General features: G+C 35.2%; 2 protein-coding genes across 2 annotated transcripts; both read left to right on the top strand.

Annotated features, from left to right (window-relative positions):
• The first annotated feature begins 12,606 nt into the window (after window positions 1-12,606).
• On the top strand, window positions 12,607-15,252 carry LOC102611310 (monocopper oxidase-like protein SKU5). The gene is made up of 8 exons (XM_006485282.3): window positions 12,607-12,815; window positions 12,906-13,015; window positions 13,111-13,381; window positions 13,470-13,599; window positions 13,763-14,123; window positions 14,244-14,612; window positions 14,738-14,994; window positions 15,086-15,252. The coding sequence occupies exons 1-8, from the start codon at window positions 12,669-12,671 to the stop codon at window positions 15,136-15,138; spliced, it is 1,698 nt and encodes a 565-aa protein (XP_006485345.1). The 5' UTR covers window positions 12,607-12,668; the 3' UTR covers window positions 15,139-15,252.
• A 1,028-nt stretch (window positions 15,253-16,280) lies between these two features.
• LOC102611601 (monocopper oxidase-like protein SKU5) lies at window positions 16,281-21,173 on the top strand. The gene is made up of 10 exons (XM_006485283.3): window positions 16,281-16,680; window positions 16,761-16,870; window positions 16,986-17,256; window positions 17,356-17,485; window positions 17,681-18,041; window positions 18,726-19,094; window positions 19,548-19,626; window positions 19,737-19,914; window positions 20,530-20,623; window positions 20,756-21,173. Exons 1-10 carry the CDS (start codon window positions 16,540-16,542, stop codon window positions 20,805-20,807), a joined length of 1,785 nt encoding a protein of 594 aa, XP_006485346.1. The 5' UTR covers window positions 16,281-16,539; the 3' UTR covers window positions 20,808-21,173.
• Window positions 21,174-25,102: the final 3,929 nt, after the last annotated feature.

The raw sequence follows: 25,102 nt of genomic DNA, 5'->3' as shown, positions 1-25,102 counted from the left end.
ATTGTCAATTCTCCTCACCACCCAAAGACCATCATTATGCTCGATTGAACTTCTAATAGCTTGAATACGTCATTTACATGATTCCGAACAAAAGTGAGCCTCAAAACGTGTCGTTGTAGACCGTGCAATTTTGAAATCAAACTTATCCCTAAAGGCAACCTTGCGCAGTTGTAATATTAACTCATTCTTCTCAGTAAATAGCTTACCTACACTGATATCATCTGAGTCAGAATTGCTAACAAAACTTGGAGCAAGACTTGTGAGGGGGTCAATCCTCTTTATTGAACCGGCCATTAGAGAAATAGAGCGATTGTCTCTATTATTCACAGGAATATCGTCTTCACTCTCATTTTTATGCTACCACGACGGAATATTGGAAGGATCAATACCTCCATCATCACATGCATTATTTAAATGAGTGGCCCTCATACTATTAGAAGGTTCTGCACAAACATTATCCGCCTCCACATTGCCAATGTCATCAACATGATTATCATTGTCGCGGAAATCATTGTTATGATACGGAGAATACCGTTGCTCCAATGACATCGTTAGTGGTAATACATATTCTTCAACATCCATTAACGTAATGTCGTTGTCATCAATGTTGTCATTATTATTGTGGAGTGGAGAGTAATATTGCTACAACGACGTCGCCCTTGGCAGCACCTCCTCTTCAATATTAGGGCCATACATATTTGCTCTAAAGGAAGTTTATGTTTCAACGGGTGGTTCAAGATCTTCATTCAAAGCTCGAGGAGATGTGGCAACGAATATAGGAATGCATTCATAATTGGCCACATCGGATGCCATATGCAATACAACCCTCACTATTTCATCATTAAATATGTCTATGGGTAGTATACACATCCAATAGAATGTGTTACTAGACCTCAAAGTTGTCTTCATTGTGATACTATATTCATTAAGATTTATTTGTAAGACCTCATATACTCTTGTAAAAAACTGATTGAACAGACAATTTTTTCAAACCAAAAAAGCCATATTTTTACCATTCACATACTCCATACGGTCATCTCCTAACGTCTCCCACCAACCATCATAACACAATTGAAGTACAACTGAATTTATTAAGCCTGAAATTATTTAAAAAATTTAATTACGCACTATGAAACTGAATCCATTAAGTCTGTATCTCGGTACGACAGGCTACCTGTCGCACGAACATTGTGTGATAGGCAGCCTTCGCACCTGTCTGCAGTCACACTGAATCAAGTTCGCAAATTAAGAAAATACCTCTTACCGCTCGGTGATACGGATTGGTGTTGGATTCGGATGGATTATGTTGTATTTAATCAGAGTTCACTTTTACCGTTCGCCGTTGCAGTTTACGGTCGCCGATGATGATTCAAAGAGTACAAGATTGCTTTTCGTTTGATCAAGGGGGAGAAGAAATGTTGATTTTGGTTAGTAAACGAGGGTAATTTGGGGGAGAAAACTTTGTGTTTGGTTACTGTTGATAGAAAAAAGTTTAAAGGGCTAATTGTGAAAATAACAAAAATTTTTAGGTTATTTTTGTAAATTTCCCCTCCTCTTTTTTCAACATTCATAATTTTATAGCACTAAAAAGACTATAAACTGTATCAAAATTTTTGACACTTTTCTTTTTGTGTTGTGAGGTGCCGTTACCTTTACTCTGTCAACATTTTTTTTTAATGTAATTGTCACTCTTTTTTTCTTATCTTTTTTTTTTGTGTAGGTGGCCTTCTAGCCACAGGCTTCGAGACTTTAGTAGTACCTTGGCTGCACAGACGGATGTGGAGAAATTACAAGGGGAGGTCAGACTTGGTCGGTCTCGGGAGGAGAAACTTGCAGAGGAGGTCAATGCCCTACAGGGGCGCTTGGACGATCAAACTTAAGAGAACACTCGCATATCCAAAGAGTTAGAAGGGGTTGAGGCTAAGCATGGTGAGCTACTATCTCACCAGAAGAAGATGGTCGACAGAGTTTTCACTCTCATCATGACGGAGGTTTGGAGTGTAGACCTAGAGCTAGTGGTACCTCGGGTAGAGAAATAGGTGGACAAGTCAGCCATTCTGAAAGCGATCAAGGATAAAAGGGTAATTCAAGCTCCATCATCTCTCAACCTATAGCGATTTTCTGGAGTACCCCAAGTACCTCAGGCAAATCTCCCCTCCGTTAGCGTTGTTCATGAAGGTAATACTCCTTTGACCGTGGGTGCTCCTGCTGATGCCCTTGGTGAGAGGAGCCGTTAAGATGATGTTCCCCTTTTTGCTTGATCCTACTTGTTGTTATTTAGAGTTCATCCTTGGACGTTTTAGTAGACTTCTTTCTTTCCTTTTGTACCTTTTGCTGTATTGGGATATTTGCTTTTTGAAAAGTTGCCTCGACAATCTTACTATTGTTCACATTAAACTTCCATAATAGACTTGATTTGGTGTGCCATTGAATATCGCCATGTGTCATGCACCATTCCTCCCAAGAGTTTCTTTTGCCTCAATTACATTTGCCACAAAGAAACTAGGGGATATTGTTTGGGAAGGAAACATGAGGCCAATGATGAAGCGCCACGTGTCGATATTTAAGAAATTGGCTTACCTCGGGTACCCTAGGTACCCCAGCTACCTTAAGTGCTCCAAAGAATATCTCGGGTACACCATGTAAGGATATAAAAGTCAGGAAAATATTCATAAAAATGTCAAGGGATAGATGGGCCCCAAATCTCAAAAAGATTAGCTGAATACGTGTCAAAAAATAAAGAATCGACGAGGAAATCTCGTGTTACAAAAGAGGAGACAGCCGCCTATCACGCCAGCAAATAATCCAATAGGTTGATACTATGACAATTAGGACCACTAGCCTCTTCATGCTACACCTGCAAAATTACAATGGAATTACAGGGGTACGCATGACCACTCCACTACGCTTGACACATGAATACGCCTCAAACTTGCTCCCCACGTATATTTTTAAAATACACAAGCCGTCATATGCATAAAAATAAGAATATTCCTGACATAACTGCAAGGAACGCCAATAAAATAGCACCAGGAGGCACAGCGACCGGGGTACATGTTGGTGATTTTCTAACACAATTGCTATTTATGTCAATGTGTAAGTGTACACAACAAGTAATAAAGTGATGAATATTCTAGATCGTCTCCACAGGAACTGATGTTACTAGAAATGCTACAGCAATCACAATAGTACAGTCTACCTTTATTTCAAGATGAACCTAGTTAAAGTTGATTACTACCAAAATTAACAATTGTAAGGAATAAAACAAATAATTGCAGTAATGAAATATATTAGATAAATTGTGTAAAAGAATCAAATAAGAATGAAGTAGCTGAATGGTCAAACTTTCTTCATGGGTTGACTGTTTTCCATCAAATTAACACCAGTTGCTACAGCAATTCCCACAGCACTGGGTAGAATTATTTTGCATCCTCAGATGTAGAGTGTTAGACTTCTCATACCCTTAAGTATCCTAACAATGATTAGTTGCTATTCTACCTAAGGTATGGTATTATGAACATATCCTCTCTCTACTCTATAAGGTGAATTCCTATGTATAGTTCTTCACAAATCTTAACTTCAAGTATAGCCCTTTTGGGACTCAAGAAAAACTTAATTCAAGAAACTTAAATTAAGATCAAGTATTACTCTAATAATATCCACTAAGACAGACCCTTTTGCGGCTCTATCTTAACTTGAACCATTAAATAAGTGGTCAACCGAAATAATGATTATAATAATAGCTACTAGAGTAAAATGCTACAGCAATCATATAACGACTCATAAGAATAGTCAAAAACTCATTTAGATTGTTTATCACTCAATTACAATCAAATTTAGTTCATACTTTGAAAAAGAAAAACAAACAGCAAAATATTGGTCATGAAATACATCAGTTTAATCAAAGAGTAAAGAACCGAGCAAGTAGAGAACGATGAAGATTGAATCCAAATAATTCTGTTAGATTCTTCACTGATGCAGACTTGGTTCCTTTGAATTCTGATTGTTTTCTTTTTTTCCCTCGATTTTTCCAATGTTAATTCCTTGCCGCCATTTTATGTGATGCGCGCCCCTTTTTATAACTGAAAACTAGAGTAAACAAAAGCCTAGGGCATGCATGAGTCAGATTAGGAAAAAGCATATCATAATTCTGTAGATATCCCGCGCTAAGTTTTCCCTATAGATGTTTCAGGATTGCTACAGCAATGGTTGCTCCAGTAATAGCTATAGCACTGCACTGCTCCAGATTTTGTTTCACTTCTTTTATGGTCATATTATTCCCCAGCCTACTGCATTAGCATCCCTTCCATGAATTATAAGCTTCTGGAAACCTACAATTATGCACATGATTTGAGCACGAATTACTTTAAATCAAACAAAACTTATTAAGACTAAACTAAAATGAATGTTTATGCAAAACGTAACAAAAATGCAATAAAAACACATCATTTACTCTCTAAGTGATTTTGATTTAAGTGTAGAATTGCCATAATAACTCTCATTTCATAGAGTTATCAATACACCTTATAAATATTCAGGTTTAATTTTTTATCAAGTTAACATACATACCATAAAAAACTAAGGTTTCTTCAACCTCAAAACCTCCATTACCAAGAGCTTGCAAGCTCTCTAACCTGAGATAACTCAATTCTGACTTGAGCGTCGAAGTGTGGTCGCTGGCCACCTGCGGCTCGACCTCTGACCTCTTTTTTCACTGTTTTGCAGGTTTAAGAGGATTTTTGCCAGCCCTCCACACCTGAAATCGGACATTCGCCATATCCTCTGCCATCTCAATCCTCTTTCACTCCAGAAAAAGTCTAAACAACCCGTACACACCAAACAAGCGAGGCACCCCACTTCTCCGATAAAAATAAATTTATTGTTCTTAGCTCGATTTTGTGGTTTTCTTTCATTAACTCAAAATCTGCTAAAAACAAAAGATAATTTGTGTATGTTAAGATAAGAGTTATAAGGATCTGCAACTCCCATAACTTAACTAGTTATTCGCTGTAGATGAACAATTATTTGCTATAAATGAATGTTGTTATTATAAGTTAAGGGGCTCTGTCTGACATCGCATGAATTCTTGACAAACATTCCATGTCTACAGTTGAATCGTTGTAAGTTGTTATTATCTGAAACAAGAATATTGATGAATTAATAATTCTTGTTCATGCTTTCTCATTAACTTTGACAGAATATATACACTTAGAAAGCTAATTAAAAAGGAAACTAAATAAAGAATCTCTAAATTATGTAAACTAATCCTACAATATCTCCCTAATATATGCTTTCTTGTTATGACTAAATCAAATAATAAAGGAAAAGATACACCTAAATATTTATAATTAATTGACTAAATCTCCAACACTCCTCCTCAAACTTAGGAATAGATATTTTGCATTCCAAGCTTGCTGAGAAGCCTTTCATGAGTTGGTTTAGGTAGACTTTTGGTAAGGATATCTACTTCTTGTTCATGAGTAGAGATGTAGCATAAATCGATACCTCCTTCTTCGATTTTGTTCTTGATAAAACTTCGATCAATTCTGACATGTTTCATTCGATCATGTTGGACTGGATTGTTCACGATGCTGATGGCAGATTTGGTGTCACTATACAACTTAGTGGGAGAGCAAACTGTGATTTGCAAGTCCTGCATCAATCTTTCCAGCCATATAACCTCACACATTCCTTGTGCAATAACTCGAAATTCAACTTCGGCACTACTCTTTGCCACAACTATTTATTTCTTACTCCTCTATGTAACCAAGTTACCCCACAACTTGATGCAATATCCTGAAGTTGACTTACAATCTTCACTTCCAGCCCAGTCTGCATCAATATATCCTTCGATACTTATGCTCTCAGTTTTTAGAAATATTAGTCCTCTTCTTGGAGTTCCTTTTGAGATACCTCAAAACATGATTTACAGCCTCTAGATGTCTCTGAGTAGGTGAATGCATGTGTTGGCTCACCACACTCACAACATATGCAATATCAGGTCGTGTGAGAGATAAGTAAATCAGTCTACCAACCAGGCGTTGGTATCTTCCTACATCCATTGAAGGCTCATTATCTTTAATCTTGCTTTTCCAATTCTTCTCGAGTGGAGTTCCTACTGGTTTGCACCCCAACTTCCTTGTTTCTTCTAGTAAGTTAAGAGTGTATTTTCTTTGAGAAATGAAAATACCCTCTTTACTTCTAGCAACCTCCATATCGAGGAAATATTTTAGAGGTCCTAGGTCTTTAACTTCAAATTCTTCCTTCAGTTGACTCTTGAGCCTATGAATCTCAACATTATCATCACCTGTAAGTATGATGTCATCTACGTATACAATAAGAATGACCTTTTTTTCCATTTTCCCATTTCTTAACGAAGATAATGTGATCAGTCTGCCCCTGAGTGTACTTTAGCCGAGTGAGAGTTGAACTAAATCTAGTGAACCATGAACGTGGGGATTGTTTCAAACCATATAATGATTTTTTCAATTTGCAAACTTTACCTCGTTTTTTTTCAGACTGAAATCCTGGTGGAATCTTCATATACACTTCTTCATTAAGAGTTCCATTCAAGAAAGCATTCTTTACATCGAGTTCGTGTAGTTCCCTGTCTAGATTAACTGCCAAGGATAAGAGGACTCGAATAGAGTTGAGTTTTGCCACTGGAGCAAATGTTTCTTCATAATCAATCCCATATGTCTGTGTGAAGCCTTGTGCCACTAAACGAGCTTTATATCTTTCTACCTCTTCATCTGCCTTATATTTCATTGTGAAAACCCATTTGCTTCCAACCAATTTGTTACCCTTTAGTAGGTTAACTACTTCCCAAGTTCCATTATCATGCAATGCTCTCATTTCCTCATGCACAACTTTCTCCCACTTTAGATCTTTGAAAGCCTCGTGGATATTCTTTGGAACTACCACACTATCGATCTTTGCTATAAAGGCTCTAAATCTAGAAGATAACTTTGTGCAGGTTAGAAAATTGGAAATAAGATGTTTTGTGCATGTTCTTACCGCTTTCTGTATTGCAATCGGCAAGTCCAGGTCACTGCTTACTCCAGGATCTAGTTCTTAGTTCAATGATTGGTCTTGCTGAGACGCTTTTGGCTTTCGAGAGTAAACTTGAAGTGGTCTCTCAAAAATTACTTCTCTCTTTTGACCGTGACTTGAAATAGGACTAGGGATAGGAAATGGACTTGAACTTGAGTTTTCTGGAGGTGGTTGGACACTGACATTTCTTAGTTCTATTAGGGTAGAATTCATGGGCAAAAATGAGACATCTTGTGATATTGGAAGAGATAGACTAGGATCCCAATGACCATCTTCATCAGAATTCTCCCCCTGGAGATGGTTGTTGGGATAGAAAGTCTAATTTTTAAAAAAAGTTACATCACATGAGACAAAAAATCTTTTGAGACAAGGAGAATAACATTTGTACCCTTTTTGGGATGGAGAATATCCAACAAATACACATTTAAGAGCCCTGGGATCAAGTTTGCTTTGGGTGAATTGTTTATTATGGACAAACACTCTACAACCGAATATTTTTGGGGACAACAAGTTGAAAAAATTTATATTTGGAAAATGATCAAGAAGGACACTCAAAAGAGTTCTGAATTGAAGTGTTTTTGAGGGTAGACGATTAATTAAATATGTGGATGTGAGAATTGGCTCACATGAGACAAAAAATCTTTTGAGACAAGGAGAATAACATTTGTACCCTTCTTGGGATGGAGAATATCCGACAAATACACATTTAAGAGCCCTGGGATCAAGTTTGCTTTGGTTGAATTGTTTATTATGGACAAACACTCTACAACCGAATATTTTTAGGGACAACGAGTAGAAAAAATTTATATTTGGAAAATGATCAAGAAGGACACTCAAAGGAGTTCTGAATTGAAGTGTTTTTTAGGGTAGACGATTAATTAAATATGTGGATGTGAGAATTGCCTCACTCCAATAAGAATTTGGAATAGAACTAGTGAACATTATTGATCGAGCAACTTCTAACAAATGTCGATTCTTTCTTTCGGCAACCCCATTTTGTTTTGGTGTGTTAACACAAGAATTTTGATGGTGTATCCCATTATTCCCCAAATATTGGCTAAATTCATTTGAGAAATACTCTCTTCCATTATCTGTTCTAAGGACATTTATATTGGATTGGAAAACATTTTGGACAAATTTGTGGAACTGTTGAAACCAGTAAAATGCCTCGAATTTATCTTTCATCAAGTACACCCAACACACCCTAGTATGGTCATCTATGAAAGTGACAAACCATTGAGTTCTAGTTAAATTGATTGTTCTAGATGGACCTTATATATCACTATGAATCAACTGAAAAGGTCTTGAGGGTTTGTATATAAGTTACGGATAATTGACTCTGGATTGTTTAGAAAGGACACAATGTTCGCATTGAAACGAAAAATTTTCTTTATTGACGAAAAGATTTGGATAAAAAACTTTCATATAAGAAAAGCTTGGATGCCCTAAGCGTTGATGCCATAACATAATATCAGAGTTGGAAACAACTGGCATGGACATTTTATTTTGTGACTTAACTCTACTAGAATCCCCAACTCCCGAGAAGTAGTATAGGCCATCTTTTTTCTCAGCAATGCCAATCATCTTCCCCGAAGAACAATCCTGAAATTCACAGTGAGAGGAGAAAAAAGTCACAACACAATTCATATTTTTTGTTAACTTACTAACTGACAAAAGATTATATGTCAATTTGGGCACATATAAAACTGATTTCAATATCATATTCGGTAAGCAAACCCTGCCCTTCCCAACTGCAGGTGACATTTTTCCATCCGCAACCCACACATTTATCCTGCTATTGCACTTGTCATAATCCTCAAGGACATTCATTGACCTAGTCATATGGTCAGAGGCCCCTGTATCTACAATCCAATAGCTTGTTGGCTGTGACTTTAACAGGAAAGTTTGACTTATTTTACCTATTTGTGCCATAACTGCAGTATGAATCTTTGAGTTTTGACTCTCGTATCCCGTTGACACCTTAGTTTGATTGAGAAACTGCCATAGAATCTCCATTTGCTCTGTTGAGAAGTTAAATCCAGCAACTTTACTTGAATCTGATTCCACTATATTGGCTGATTTGGTTTGCTAGCGTTGCTTCTTCGGTTTCCAATTAGGTGGCTTGCCATGTAAGTCACAACAAGTTTCACGAGTGTGATAGGGCTTCTTACAATAATCACACCATATATTGTCTCTCGACTGAGATACATGACCATCATCTTGTTTGTTTGCTACAAGAGCCGAGACTCGTGCTTCTAAGGAAGGAGTATCTTGGCTGGAAGGATTCATCATCACACGCTTCCTACTTTCTTCTCTCCTTACCTCAGCAAACGATTCTCGAAGGGTTGGAAAAGGCTTCATCCCGAGCAGTCTTCCACGTACTTCATCCAAATTCGGATTCAATCCCTGGAAAAAATCAAAAATACGCTCTTTCTCAAGCATTTTCTTATATTTTTCTGCATCAATGGTACATGACCATCCCATCTCATAAAAAAGATCAATTTCCTGTGACAACTCCATTAAGGAATTCTAATATTCAGTGACCGTGTGATTTCCTTGTTTGGTGTTGCGAATCTTTGATCGAATCTCAAAACATTGAGATGTGTTTTCAAGATCATAATAAATTTCTTGGACTGCCTCCCAAATCTCCTTTGCTGTCTTGTAAAACAGATAAGTTCGTCCAATACTTGGCTCCACAGAATTAATGAGCCAAGCCATGACAATCAAATTTTCTGCTTCCCAAGTGCTATAAGTTGGTGCTGTGTCCGAAGGAGGTGTTATTGCCCCTGTCAAGTAGCCAACCTTCCCTCTACCCCTGATGACAAGAATAACGGATTGAAACCATTCTCGAAAATTCAGTCCGTTAAGCTTGTGCTGTGTAATTTGCAAATAGTGGCTGTCAAAAGACGGTGTAGATGAGGATCCGGTTATGGATCCTGCAGATGCTTGATTTGCTGTAGTGGAAGACACCTCTAAGGTCATATTTAGCAGTTCTCTAGAAAAAAAAAAAAAACTGACTAGTAACCTAGCTCTGATACCATGAAACAAGAATACTGATGAATTAATAATTCTTGTTCATTCTTTCTCATTAACTTTGACAGAATATATACACTTAGAAAGCTAATTAAAAAGAAAACTAAATAAAGAATCTCTAAATTATGTAAACTAATCCTACAATATCTCCCTAATATGTGCTTTCTTGTTATGACTAAATCAAATAATAAAGGAAAAGATACACCCAAATATTTACAATTAATTGACTAAATCTCCAACATTATCCTTAATTAAATGATTAATTTTGTATAAAAAAAAAAGATTGATTTTGGAGAAATATGCTACCGTCCTAGAAGAAAGCAGCCTCCATGCATGTTTCTATAGAAAATTGGAGATTGTAAATGTAAGAGCAAACAATGGTTATGCAATGTTGATTCAAAGGCTGAAAAATTTGCAAGTCGTGATGATTGGATTTTGCAATAAGGCACGGGAGGTGTTTGAACTCGGAGGGTTATACCGAAACCAGGAGTAAAAATCTCATGTTGCTCTCAAGTTTAGCAAAGTTGGGCCTGGAAAATTCACCAGAATTGAGGTGGATATGAAAAGGGCCAACGCAACATGTAAGCCTCCAAAACCTTGCGGATGTTGAAGTGAGGAACTTGCAACAGCCAGAGATATCTTTTCTCAATATCACTTGCTCAACTAGTGTCTGATATCCTTCGACTGGCTATTTCTTATTTTCTACATAAAGTTGAACACAAGAAATTTAATTGTTGTGTTTTAAGCCCTAATTTTCTCAATAACCAAACACCCCAAAACCATAGTACTAAGGGTGTCAAAAAAGCCTGCTCGGATCGGACCCAGGCAATCCAGTCCGGACAAAACCCGAACCACATACACAAAAAAACCGGATCCGGGTTTGAAATTCTCAAACCCAGACATTTTCGAGCCCGGGTCCGGGCTCAACACCAAAAACCCCGAACCCGGACCTGGTTTCTTAATAAATTAAAAAAAAGAAAATATAAATCTATTATATATTATAAATATATAATTATAAATTTACGATATGTTGGATGTTATTTAGATTTATTGTGTGACTATTGTGTTGTTGAATTTATTTATTTTTTTAAATAGATTGAATGAGTTTAGGTTAAAAATTGGATGAATTTAGGCATTAGAAGTGGATTAAAACAATTTTTATTTATTATTTGTGTACAATTTGCATTGTTAGTATGTTATATATTTGTATTTGACTATTTTCTTTTTTAAAGTTTGAGATTGAATGAGTTTATTTGACTATTTTCTTTTTTTAAAATTTGCATTGTTAAAGAAATGAAAGAAAAATTTGAAGAAAAATTGAATTTATCACATGTGGGCTTAGAAACCCGGATAAAAAACCAGGGCTCGGGGGGTGCCAGACTTGAGCCCGGACCGCACCCGAAAAAATCGGGTTTTAACCCGAGTCCGGTCTTGAGTTTCACTCATCCGGTCTGATCCCGGGCAACACCAAAACCCGGACCACACCCGAATTTTGCCAAGCCTTTGATAGTACTGACCCTAGAAACAATCGAGATGAACAAACAAAGAAATTGGATGAAGAGAAAGCTAAAAAAAAAAAAAATTAGATCGAAAAAGAACAAAAGGGTGTAAGTAGTTTAGCATATCAGAGGCGCCTACATCCACTAAGAAACAGAGTCAAATGATTTCACTAAAAGAAAGAACAAGATGACAAGAATTTCAAGGGCATTACAGAGAACAAATGGAAACCAATTTCTCTCTCTAAAACTCGCTAAGCGCTCTCAAATGAGCTGTAAGAACACTGCTTGTTGATCAGTAGTCAGGCATTTCTCGAAAAAATTAACCAACCAACAAAACGACATCAGAAGGATGTCGTTCTTTTATTTAGTTTGTGGTTGTTCATGTGCCCCGCACGAGCTTTACATAAGTTGCTGTGATCGATGGTCCTCAATGTCGCCTATAATAATATAACATGACGAGTTTTTTTTTAAAAGAACAAAATGACATGTCGTCTTTCTAAGGTCTGAGTTTATTTTGACATATTGAAGTTTTTGGTAAATGGGCAATTATTTGCTTAGAATATAGTTTCTTTTGGCTCCTCGGATAAAAACAAAACCACTTTGTGAGACATTTTTTTGTCGAAGTGAGAAAAAATTGAATTACAAAATTTTAAGAAAATGTGTGAAAAACTAAAATGTCTAAATAAAAGATAAGTTATTTTTCTTTTTTTAATGCCTTTGTCATAATTTTGTAACTTATTTACTGTGAAAGTAGCATTGTTGCTTACAAGAAGCAACAAAGAGGTATGGCCTCATGGATGCATTAAACAATAGTTTTAGCAGCCCAATCAGATAATTTACATCATGACATATGTCAAAAACAAGAAAATTAACAGCTGATATGTATTAGGCTAAGAATCAAATTTCTCATCCAGGCTGAAGAAAACAAGGCTGTGAGAGATACAATTGGATAATATTTTGCAGAATTCTGCCGGCTGGCATCATTCTTCTAGGCTGCTCAGTAAGTTATATTGACCCTTTTTAACTATGCATTTATTAAGCTAAAAGGAAAGTGTAATAACACATTGTACTTCACAATTTTCAATGGCCTTTGCCGGCAAGCATAGTTTGCTAATCCCATGTGCAGCATTGCTTGCAATCTTCATCGCTGGTGCTAATGGCATCGACATCTTTCTGGAATGGGATGTGGCCGCTGACACCACTATCAAACCTTTGTCAGTTGATCAGCCTGTATGCAGCACATCACATAATTTTCTTTTCCAAATTTTGCTAGTTTCTGGCTCCTCACTTAAATTGACTCTATGATGTCTGTTTCTCCAGGTCATTACCATCAATGGGATGTTCCCTGGACCCCTTATCAATTCAACAACCAATGATTTTGTCCACGTAAATGTTTTTAACAATCTGGATGAGCCTCTACTCTTCACATGGTATGCACATAGGATTATTTGATCTGCATTTTTATCTTCATCCAAATGTTCTCTCGGTTACTTATCTAGGTGGAAAACGGTTCTGTCTTGCGCAGGAATGGCATACAGCAAAGGCTAAACTCATGGCAAGATGGAGTTTCGGGCACCAACTGCCCAATTCTACCCCGTAAGAACTGGACTTATGTTTTTCAAGTCAAGGATCAAATTGGCAGCTTTTTCTACTTCCCCTCCATTAATTTCCAAAAAGCTGGTGGAGGATTTGGGCCAATTCGAGTCAATAATCGCATAGTCATTTCTGTCCCCTTCCCCAAACCAGAAGCTGAATTTGATCTTCTCATTGGTGACTGGTTTTATGATGACTACAAGGTGAAAAACTTGAAAATTTTATCAATTTGCTTTTAATTTCTTTGGAGCTAACAATTATTACTTTCTTTTTTAATGCAAACTATTACAGAAAACAAGATCAATGGCGAACACTTCACTTACGGCTTACAATGCTATTCCTGATGTTATTCTGATGAATGGAAAAGGTCCTTTCGGATACCAAATGACAAGAGAGCCTGAGTCCTTCACGGTTACAAAAGGTAAACAGAAAATGAAAATGAGAAAATTTTTTCTATTATTGATTTGTTTTTCATTTTTATTTTTGTATATTTTTTAAATTTGATCCATTAGGCCATTGGTGCATATGACTCATGTGAGCTCTATGAACACACACACAATGAGTTCTGCTTTTGTGTTATGCAGGGATGACTTATAGGTTCAGGATATCAAATGTGGGGAGTGTATTTAGTTTCAACTTCAGGATTCAGAATCATAAGATGGTGTTGGTTGAAACAGAAGGGTCTTACACCAACCAGATCACATTGCGTTCTCTCGATGTGCACGTTGGCCAGTCCTACTCTGTTCTAGTCACAGCAGATCAAAATGAAGCCGATTATTACATAGTTGCAAGTCCTAAATTGATCAGCACAAATGATTCTAGCAATCTTGTTGGTCTAGGAGTGCTTCACTATTCGAATTCCAAATCTCAAGTTACTGGCCCTCTTCCAATTGGTCCTGATCCATTTGATCTAGACTTTTCAATGAATCAAGCCAAGTCTGTGAGGTAAAATGAAGTTTTCATGTACTTCTTAAAGAACTTTCACATCAAACAAAGTGATTCCCATTGTTACCATTTGCATTAACTGTTACTTCAACTCTGACTTCTCCATTGCTTCATAATCAGATGGAACTTGACAGCAGGAGCAGCAAGGCCTAACCCGCAAGGAACTTTTAATGTATCAAATGTGACATTATCACAAACCTTCATTCTCCAAGGCTCAAAAGCTGAGATTAGTGGCTGGCCGCGTTATGTCATTAACAATGTCTCTTATCTTACTTTAGAAACTCCATTGAAGCTTGCAGATTACTTTGTCAATGGTTCAGGCGTCTACCAACTTGACTGGTTCCCCACGAATTCTGTCAACGATGAAGCTACACGTGGAGTTTCCGTTGTTACTGGGAATCACAAAGGCTGGATAGAACTTGTTTTTAACAACAATTTGGATGTGATTGATTCTTGGCATTTGGATGGTTTTGGTTTCCATGTTGTTGGGTAATTTTCTTATCCATCATCAACCGGGGTCGCCACTGCCACCCATCATTTTTATTGTTACAAATTTAAGAATGCGGTTTTCAAGTTTTTTGCTAAATTTCTCATACTTTTAATTCTTTTATCAGGTTTGGCATTGGAGAGTGGGCACCAGAATCACGCAGCACATACAATCTTTTTGATCCTGTTGTCCGCTCCACGGTGCAAGTCTATCCTGGAGGATGGACTGCAGTTTATGCATTTCTCGACAATCCTGGAATGTGGAATTTGAGATCGCAGCTCCTGCAAAATTGGTTTTTAGGCCAAGAACTCTACATCAGAGTTCACAATTCTGATCCTAATCCTGCCAAGGAGCGGCCGCCCCCTGAAAATCTGTTACTATGTGGTCAGTGCAAGTTTCTACATTTAAAATTGGTTTTGTTGTCATAATTATGTTTTCCTTGTCTCTGAAATGAAATTTTACTGCCTGTTTGCAGGAATTTTTGATGGTTCTAATAGAACTGTTAGCGCACCAGCACCAGCTCCATAACTAGCAGAGCTAGACTTTTGAATCAGTTGGGGGAAAATTTTACTTACTAAAAGAGCTTAACCTCATATTTTGTATTTTATAGCTATCCAATGGGGGCAAATAAAGAATTTGATCGAAATTGAGAAATTATTTTAAAGAAAATTTAGATAATTCATCTATAGATGGTTATTGGCATTATTTATGTAGTCATCAACTGAGCTATTTTTGCCTAATAATTTATTCTCATGATGATTTGGATGAGAGTGGAAGATGATTTCCTTAATTAACATCTTTTCATTCACTTTCTTTACTAAAATAATTTAGTTTTGCGTACGTTATTATCATAATGATGTATGATATAGTATGCCGTGGTACCGTCAGTTGCAGGCTAAAGTAACGAAAATAAAAATTAATGATTTTTTTTTTCGGAATCAAGTAGCAGAAAAATTAATATTTTTGCTCACTAAATTTCAAAGGATCATTGGCTTGCAATTAATGGTATCGGGAATTGCAAGCTAATGTAATCCGTTAGAGATTTGGTAATCATGTTGCATAACCTCGCCGGTACTCTCAAAATATTCATTAATTGAACAAAGACTTGTTACTTACTGCAAAAGAACAAAGTTTTCTACTCTCAAATATTTAATTTCTTTTTAATCAAATAATAGATGAGTCAAAGTTTTCTACTTTTTCTTTCTAGATGACATAAGTTCTAAGACAAACAAATATAACACTTAACAGATCTGATAAAAAGTAAAATTCAACTTAGACAAATCTCTCTTCCATAATAATAATAATTTACATGAATGATTGATGGTTAATAGAAGAAATATAATAGTAATTATATCATAACTATATACTACTACTAATACGTACATGTCATCACAACATTTTTAAAAGCAACAACTCAGATTATGATAGAATTCTAATTCAAAAGTAATTATAAAATCAAAATTTGTGATTGTTTTAACCTCTACGATTGCGATAACATTGAGGAAATTTCAGTAGGATTGCCAATCAGGCAATCCGGCCCAGCTCAATGCCAAACACCATGAAAGCAATATATCTCCAGCATATTAATTATTTAAAACTGAAATCAAACAATAATTGTCACTTTAATTTACTATGTTCAAAGATTAATTATGCAAAAAGGCCTGCTGGATCTTTGTTAGTATCGTAGATAATGGCATCAGTAACTTCTGATTAGCTGGAAGATGCTGGTGCGATTAATTAACTTCCTGAGAAACCAATGCCTCCTAGAGAATAGAAAGCACACACATTACAAAATTGCATTCAATACTTATTTCAACAAAACCCGTTAATTTCATACAATTCCCATATTCAATTTATTACCCTATCTACTTCTTCCTGCTTGTTCTGAAAATTAAATTAATAAGCACGCCCGGCAAAGAAACCTATGCAATGGCGTTTTCCGGAGTCAGTGTAATCAAATTTGCATACATCCTGGGGATGCTGAGGGCAATAGCTAATGCTGAGGACATTTTCCTGGAATGGCATGTCGCGATTGACACGAGTATCAGACCAGTTTTTGCAGATCAACCGGTAACCGTATGATAAATTTACTAGATTGTGGTGTTGTTTCTCCAAAAAATAATGTAAGTTTTGTTTGTTTCTTTGGATAGGTTATTACTATCAATGGAATGTTTCCAGGCCCTCTTATCAACTGTTCAACCGACGATATGATTCATGTCAATGTGTTCAACAAAATGGATGAGCCTCTACTCTTTACATGGTATTATATAATTCAAATTCATCCTCTAGTATAGACGTCCGAATTATTGTTAAAATTACATGATTGATTATCGGGTCCTGAAATCTGCATTTGCGATTGGCTTCAATGTTTGCAGGAACGGAATACAACAGAGATTAAACTCATGGCAAGATGGAGTTTCAGGCACAAACTGTCCAATTCAACCCGGAACCAATTGGACTTATGTGTTTCAAACCAAGGATCAAATTGGTAGCTTTTTTTACTTCCCTTCAATCAACTTTCAAAAAGCTGGAGGTGGGTTTGGTCCAATTCGGATTAACAATCGCATTGCGATCAATGTACCTTTCCCAAAACCTGAGGCAGAGTTTGATCTTCTCATTGGTGATTGGTACCAGGAAAGCTACAAGGTAAAAGAAAAAAAAATTAATAGTACTAGTGGTACAAACTCTTTGCACAAACTGATAATAATGCTTTCTCATTTTGATTATGGTCTCCAATTGTGACAGGAAATTAGGTCAAAGATGAAAAAAATGCAATGGGCTTACTTCATTCCCCCTGATTGGATGCTAATGAATGGAAAAGTTTCGTTAATGAATCCCAACACAACAGAGCACGAGTCTTTCACTGTTACAAAAGGTAAGCATAGATGAAAAGAAATACGTGTAGCGGCGAAACTGTGATGTGGCCTGAGACGTGAAGCCCTTGGCCCAACTCTACGTGGAAATTTACTTAATTATACAAAATTGACATTTTGGCACTCATAATTTTACAGGATTTATTATTTTTGTCCAGTTAAACCAAAATTCTGATCATGCCTTTTCATATATGTAGGAAAAACGTATCGATTCAGGATATCAAATGTGGGGACAGCATGGAGTTTCAATTTCAGGATTCAGAACCATCGGATGGTGTTGGTTGAAACAGAAGGATCATACACCAATAAGATAAAGTTGGATTCATTAGACGTGCACGTTGGGCAGTCTTACTCTGTGCTCGTCACAGCAGACAAGAACCCAGCTGATTATTATATTGTGGCAAGTCCAAAACTGTCCCATGCTGATGCAAATAGTAGTATTTACGGTGTTGCGGTGCTACACTATGATAACTCTACCACTCCACCCATTGGGATTCCTCCAAAAGGGCTCGATCCGTTTAATCTGCAATTGTCCATCGATCAAGCCAAGGACATTAGGTAATTTAATCGAACGGTTGATATTCATTCATGCTTTTCTAGAGGTTGCTTCGTTAACTCTTATCATAGAAACACTAGAAATATCCTGACGTACTTTTCGGAAATTAATGCTACATTTACATACTTAAGATCCAAAGTGATGCGTCCGAAGTCCAAAATCAATTTTTAATCCTTGTCGCCTAAGGATTCGAATTTGAATAATTAGTTAAAAAAAAATTGCCCCTAAGGACATATTTTAGTTGTTAATTGATTTTATTATTCAATCGTCAATATTTTAATGTTGTAACACATCAATAAATCTTTGGTTGGCAATCAGTTAGAAATTTTGGGATAGTTATTATATATATCCACTACGTAAATATAGTGTCAGAAATACAAATTTTTTATATGACTCTATTGAACTCAATTAAAAAAAAAAACTTTTTATATGGATATACAAATATTTAAATATTACTTTTAATAGCATTCAAAATGGATTGAGATCCTCTATTGATTTGAGTTATCATTATCATTCATTTTTGAAAATGTTTTGAATTGTATATTGACAAATTTATATATACAGTTGTGATTTATTAAATTTTCTTGATAATTTCACCTAGAACCATCAATTAGGAGATAGAATCCTGATCCATCTAGTGTCTAACTTTCAATCATATTCTCATCATTTTTCATTTGTTTATGAAGGTGGAATTTGACAACAGGTGCGGCAAGGCCCAATCCACAAGGAACGTTCAATGTAACAAATGTGACACTATCACAGACCTTCATCCTCCAAGGCTCATTAGCTGGAATTGATGGGGCACCTCTGTACACAGTCAACAATGTCTCTTATCTCACACCAGAGACTCCATTGAAGCTTGCTGATCAGTTTGCCAATGGTTCTGGTGTTTACGAACTCGATAAATTCCCCGTTAATGCCTCGAATATTGATGCAATACGCGGTGTATTTGTTGCTACGGGAATCCATAGAGGGTGGATTGAAATTGTGCTCAAGAACGAACTGGAAGTTATTGATTCCTGGCACTTGGATGGTTTTGGATTTTATACTGTCGGGTAAGTGTATTAACAAAACAAAATTGACATTAATAGAGAAAAGAAAAAAAAAACTTATTCCACATCTTAGAAAATTTAGTAAAACAAATTTTGAAGTATAAGAAAAACTTTGCGGTTATAATTATTATACAGTATAGACACTTTCTAATCCGAAGTTTACTGAGGAGTTGAATTCCTCAACCCAATGCTATATTTTTACGGATTTACATGTAATATTGAGCTGACCCACACTGAAATTTTTCGCTTAATTAGTTCTATATTCTTATCTAATAACTTCTAATTGTATGTTTTAAAAAATTAACAAAAAGTCAACTCATCACTGAATCTAAATCTGTACTCTTAGAGCACCTATTATAATTTTTTTCCGAAATTGTATTCATCTTTATAAATATTTATCACACTGGCTTCTTTCACACTCACACGCATTCTGAATTTTTTTCATCTGATTTCCAGATATGGTATCGGCGACTGGAATCCTCAACTACGTTCTAGATACAATCTTTATGATCCCGTTGTTCGTTCCACTGTTCAGGTGACTCGCTCTTCGCTCTCTGTTAATCTAGAGCATAAATACTTCACTTACACTAGTCAATTAAAATTATACACATGCCAAAATTGTTTATATTAAATATTGTTATATAGATTTATCCTGGAGCATGGACAGCAGTATATGCATATCTTGATAATCCAGGAATGTGGAATTTGAGATCACAGCTCCTGAAAAATTGGCACTTGGGTCAAGAACTCTACGTTAGAGTTTACGATGCCGATCCCAATCCCAACAAGGAGCGGCCGCCGCCAGAAAATCTTCTCCTGTGTGGTCTGTTCCCTGCCCTTTAATTCATATAATTTTATTTGTTCATTCGTAGAAATCTCTATAAGGCTTAGTCCGAGTAGTTTTAAAATAATTTTTCTTTAGCTGGTCACTAGAATTCAAATCCCTAGAAAACGCAGGCTAAAACTCAATTTGGGACATTTAAAACTTGTAGACTTTTGTGTGTAGAAATCTCTATTAGGGGGCATAATTTGAGTAGTTTTTAAGCAATTTTTTTTTCTTTAGATGGCTGCCAGAGTTCAAATATCTAGAAAATGTAGCAGACTAAAAATTAATTTGGGGCATTTTAAAATACACAGACTTTTGTGTGTAGAATTCTCTATAGGGGCTTAATTTGACTAGTTTAGGCAATTTTTTCTTTAGTTGATTACTAGAGGACAAATCCCTAAATCCCTAGAAAATGTAGTACGCTAAAAATCAATTTGGGACATTTTAAAATGTGTAGACTTTTAAACGTAGAAATCTGTATTAAGAGATTAGCCTGAGTAGTTTTTAAATAGTTTTTATCTTTAACTGGCCACTAGAATTCAAATTCTTAAAAAAGTGTAAAAAACTTGTTCGTTCACAAATAATATGTGCTCCCATCGTGTTTGTTTACAGGGAACTTCGAACCTCCTCCGGCACCCCCAACACCTTCAGCTCCTTCACCCAAAGACCCCTCCAAGGGTAGTGCAACATCTCAACAAGTGGCATGGTAATTAATTATGAGTTTATAACGCTGTTTGATAATTTTTTCTTTTCTATTTTTAATTTTCAAGATTTTAATGTAAACTATTTTCCTCCATTTTGTTAAATTTTGATTAATCTCTCCTTTTTAATTGTATAGGTTTAAGATTCTTACTATCTACATTGCAACGGCGCTATTTATTGGTCAATAATAGGTGGATCAGCATATTCATTTGTTGCTTTCGGGTGTGTTTGGAAGTGAGGTACTGTAACTTTTCAACTGCACCTGTTGTGGAGTAAAAGTTATAGCTGTGGAATAGAAGTTGAGAAAAAAAATTTGTTAAGCTGCCAAAGTCCAACTACAAATGTTACCAAACATCTTAGTAGCTGGGCTTTGGCAGTCCAGTTACCTCACCACACTCCCAAACGGGCTATTCGTTAATTTTAGAAGGAACTTGTACGCTTCTCTAATTAATGTTGTATTATCATTAATTTGATGGGCATCGTATAGATTACGTAAATGCCAAAGAAAATTTGTACTTTCAGATTTACTGTTTGTGTAGAGTTGGCTTTCTTCATTGTCTCTTCATTTATTCGTAATTCTGCCCTGCGATCCCAATTTATGCTCAAATATAAATTTAGAATTCATTGGTTTCATCAGTGGATAACAATTCTATTTTTGACAATTACACCTTTGATTGTGAGATTGGTTTAATGTTAATAAAATTTTTCTTACATATTAATAGTATTAAAATAATTTTGTTAAATATTCATAAATTTCGCAAAATGTATATATGTGTTTTTTTTTGTTTAGTATATTCATTCTAATAGATGACATATATGGTTGAGATATAAATTGAATCCAAATGTTCGTATCTCTAGCACTATTGATTTATTATAGAATTTTAAGTTAATATGTTCTAATAGATTAATAATTTTAAAATAATTTCTAAAATATGTATTAGTTATTTTTTATTTTTTATTTTTTGTTTGATATTTATTATAAAACTTTAAGTCAAATTAGTTATCATGCGATATTAATCAAATGATGATGACATAATAACATTACAATATAACTTTGTGTAGTGTTTGAAATGTTTATAATTTTATATAATTTTATTTGTTGTATCTATTCCAATAATATATGTGTATTTATTCATTATAAAAGTTTACGGTTGGCAAAACCCAATATGTTTATCTTATACCATCTTTTAAAGAATAAAATAAAAATAGCGGAAAGAGAAAGAAATTAAAAAAAAAAATTACTTGAATGACTTCAATTCGTTTTTGCATCCTTTGCACTAAAAACTGAGGAAGTGAATAGCATCATGGCCAATGATACAATCAACATCATATCTTCATATCCCTGTCCACCATCTGGGGGTTCTCTTGGATTACTATCATCTTTATCGTTATCTGGGGTTTCTCTTGTATTACTATCATCTTTATCATATGATTACTTTATCAATGGGGGATGCCTGTTAAGAATAAATATTGATTCAATTGCTGAAGCCAATTGGCTGTTAAGCAATGTGCTCTGTCAGCTGCCACAAACTTTTGATTCACTTAAGAATTTGTTATTTTCCTCCATAAAGTGGTTAAGAGCAGCTGAGTTTACGGGCATGTTATATTGCTTGTAGAAGTTTCTAGACATTCATATATATACCCCTATAATCTCAGTTCATTTTGTAGCTTAATAAAATGAATTTAGCTTTCTATTTCTTTTTCTCTCTGTACTTTGCTATTTTCTCTTCACTTTCTGATTAAACAAATACAGCATATCTCTTTAACTAGCCTTATCAATTGGTAAACATCTTGCAAATTGAGAATGCCCCTCCTTCGATTCTTATAAAAAGACCAAAGGCAAGAACATAATTTTTATTCATATATCACCGTCTATTCTACAATGATATAAATACACAAGCTATCATAACAATTACAAAGAAAAAGTTAAAGGAAAATAAATGAAAGAGGGTAGTATTTGTATGGTAGGGTTGGTGGCAGTTATCATTATTTCTATTGCATTCAAAAAGTCATCATTGCATGTCATTTTTACATGTGCTCTATAATTATTATGCTTGTCTGCCAATACTCCCTCTCAAGTTGGAGCATAGATATCTATCATGTCCAACTTGCTAAGAAGACAGTCAAATTGTTGAGAAGCTAGAGGCTTAGTGAAAATGTCAGCAATGGTTTGACGGTGGACACATGAGCAATTTTGATTAACCCAACTTGAATTTTTTCACAGATAAAATGATAATTTAATTCAATATGCTTGGTCCGCTCATGAAAAACAGGATTTGCTACAATATGAAGTGTTGCTTTATTATCACAGTATAAAAGAGCTGGTGAAAGAAAAATTGAGACCAAAATCTACGAATAGGAATTGCAACCATTTTAATTCACAATTAGCTTGGGCCATAGATCTATACTCTACATCAACTATAAAAAGGGAGAAAACACTTTGTTTCTTGGTTTCCTAAGAGATAGGAGTAGATCCAAGAAAAGTGCACAAGCCACTTGTAAATCGACAAATATCAAGACACCTTGCCGAATCAAAGTCTGCATAGGCAATCAACTGGAGGGGACTTGAAGATGCCATCAAAATGCCTTTTCCGGGACTTCCTTTTAAATAACGTAAAACACGTAAGCAGGCTTCAAAGTGAAGTTGTTCTGGTGCCTGCATAAATTAACTTAAAAGATTAACATAAAAAAGGATGTTTGGTCGTGTAATAGTTAAATAAAGCAAACGACTTATAAGACAACGGTAAACTAATGGATCTGGTAATAAATTTCCTTCTTTAGCACAAAGTTTGACATTTTGCTCCATTGATGTTGTAGATGTATGTGATAACTCTATGAAATGAGAGTTATCATGATATTTTTAGACTTAAACTAATATTATTTAGAAAGTAAATGATGTGTTTAATTGCACTTTTTGTTACATTTTGCGCGGGCAGTTGTTTAAGTTTAATTTTAATAAATTGGTTGTGTTTTAGAATCCTATGTGCTCTGATTATGTGCCCAAAAAGCTCAAGTTTCATGGATGGAAAGCTGCAGCAACATACTTGCAGAGATGACAAAAGAACTTGGCTGTACAAGAAATAAAACAAGTCTGAAACAGAGAAGATGTTGTAGTCATTACTGCAATTATCCTGTAGCAATTTTAGAAAAAACTTACACGCGTGTTAATTGAAAGATTGTGATCCAAGGTTTTCAAAAATAGAAAACACGCGGTCATACGCTTTTAGTTGCCCTAGTTGTAGGATATAAAATAAGCACACATGAGAGAGAGAGAGAGAGAGAGAGAGAGAGGTTACGCAAAAAAAAAAGAGAGAGAAAAACAAAAAGAAAACAGAGAATAAGAGGGATTTGAGTGCTGCGACAGAGGATTCAAGGAGAAAAACGAGAGGTTACAAAGACTGAGCAGAACTCAATTCCTCATCTTATTTTCTTATTTTCATTTCTTTATGGGAATTTATTTGATGGCTAAAAAATTATTATTACTGTTTTATTGCATTTAACTAAACTTTGTTGTGGTTGAATGTTAAACAAACTTAACGGTTATTTGACTGATATATGTGTGTTGCTCAAAATATGTTGTAGCATTTTGTCTTGATTTTACTTATTGCAAATCCCTATTTCGGTTGACCATCCATTTAGTAAATACAATATAAGAAAGAGTCTAAAAAATGTCTAACTTAGTGGAATGAATTAAGACAATACACGGTTTTAGATTGAGTTTCCCAGGTTGAGTTAATCTCGATTGGAATAAGGTCATACTTGATCTAAAATTAGTAAAGAACTAGATATAAGAATTCACCTTATAGGGCAATTGAAACCTAAAACGCATAATGTTATATCTAATGTTAGCGTAACAATTGATCATTGTTGGGTAGCATTTACATATAAGATATCCAACAGGTAACAGCTGATGATGTATGAATGATTTTGCCCACTATTGTAGTAAATGTTGTAACAATAATATTGTAATTGAAAAATTAATCAATATCATTAAGTGAGTTTAATTACTCAACTATTTCTTTCCCATTGAATACATCCTTGATTTTGTTTTTATTTTCCTTCTAGCATTTTGTTTATTGCATTTTTATTTAGTTAGTTCATTAATTTCATTAATTATCTTATTTTAATTTAGATTGAAATTGCACTGTTAAGATTGTTGTAGCAAAATCTTATAACATCGATCCCTGTGGTGACGATCTAAATACTCATCATAATATTATTTGTTGTGTACATTTGCACATTAATACCTATAGCAATAAACAAACCAACCAATAGTACGAGAACCTAACATTCTCATGTCTTCCAAGATGTCAAGATAATATTTTTGTTGACAGAGAAAGATTCCTTGTGGTGATCGAGCAACTTTAATCCCAAGAAAATACTTAGGTGGCCTAAGACCTTTGATACTAAATTGATTATCAAGCATTTTCTTTAAAACTTCAATTTCAGTTAGATTATCACCTGCCACCAAAATGTCATCAAC

The sequence above is a fragment of the Citrus sinensis genome, chromosome 4 (genome assembly GCF_022201045.2).
Source record: "Citrus sinensis cultivar Valencia sweet orange chromosome 4, DVS_A1.0, whole genome shotgun sequence".
Taxonomy (NCBI): Eukaryota; Viridiplantae; Streptophyta; class Magnoliopsida; order Sapindales; family Rutaceae; genus Citrus; species Citrus sinensis.
The sequence above is the reverse complement of the archived record's forward strand: the minus strand, read 5'-3'. Positions and strand labels throughout refer to the sequence as shown.

What these genes read in the sequence shown, in the direction of transcription:
- LOC102611310 (XM_006485282.3), top strand. Translation starts at nt 12,669, where the DNA reads ATGGCCTTTGCCGGCAAGCATAGTTTGCTAATCCCATGTGCAGCATTG. An exon ending in CTTTGTCAGTTGATCAGCCT is followed by an intron (nt 12,816 to 12,905) that starts GTATGCAGCACA and finishes CTGTTTCTCCAG; the next exon opens with GTCATTACCATCAATGGGAT. An exon ending in GTCCTTCACGGTTACAAAAG is followed by an intron (nt 13,600 to 13,762) that starts GTAAACAGAAAA and finishes TGTGTTATGCAG; the next exon opens with GGATGACTTATAGGTTCAGG.
- LOC102611601 (XM_006485283.3), top strand. Translation starts at nt 16,540, where the DNA reads ATGGCGTTTTCCGGAGTCAGTGTAATCAAATTTGCATACATCCTGGGG. An exon ending in GAGCCTCTACTCTTTACATG is followed by an intron (nt 16,871 to 16,985) that starts GTATTATATAAT and finishes CAATGTTTGCAG; the next exon opens with GAACGGAATACAACAGAGAT. An exon ending in TTGTTCGTTCCACTGTTCAG is followed by an intron (nt 19,627 to 19,736) that starts GTGACTCGCTCT and finishes ATTGTTATATAG; the next exon opens with ATTTATCCTGGAGCATGGAC.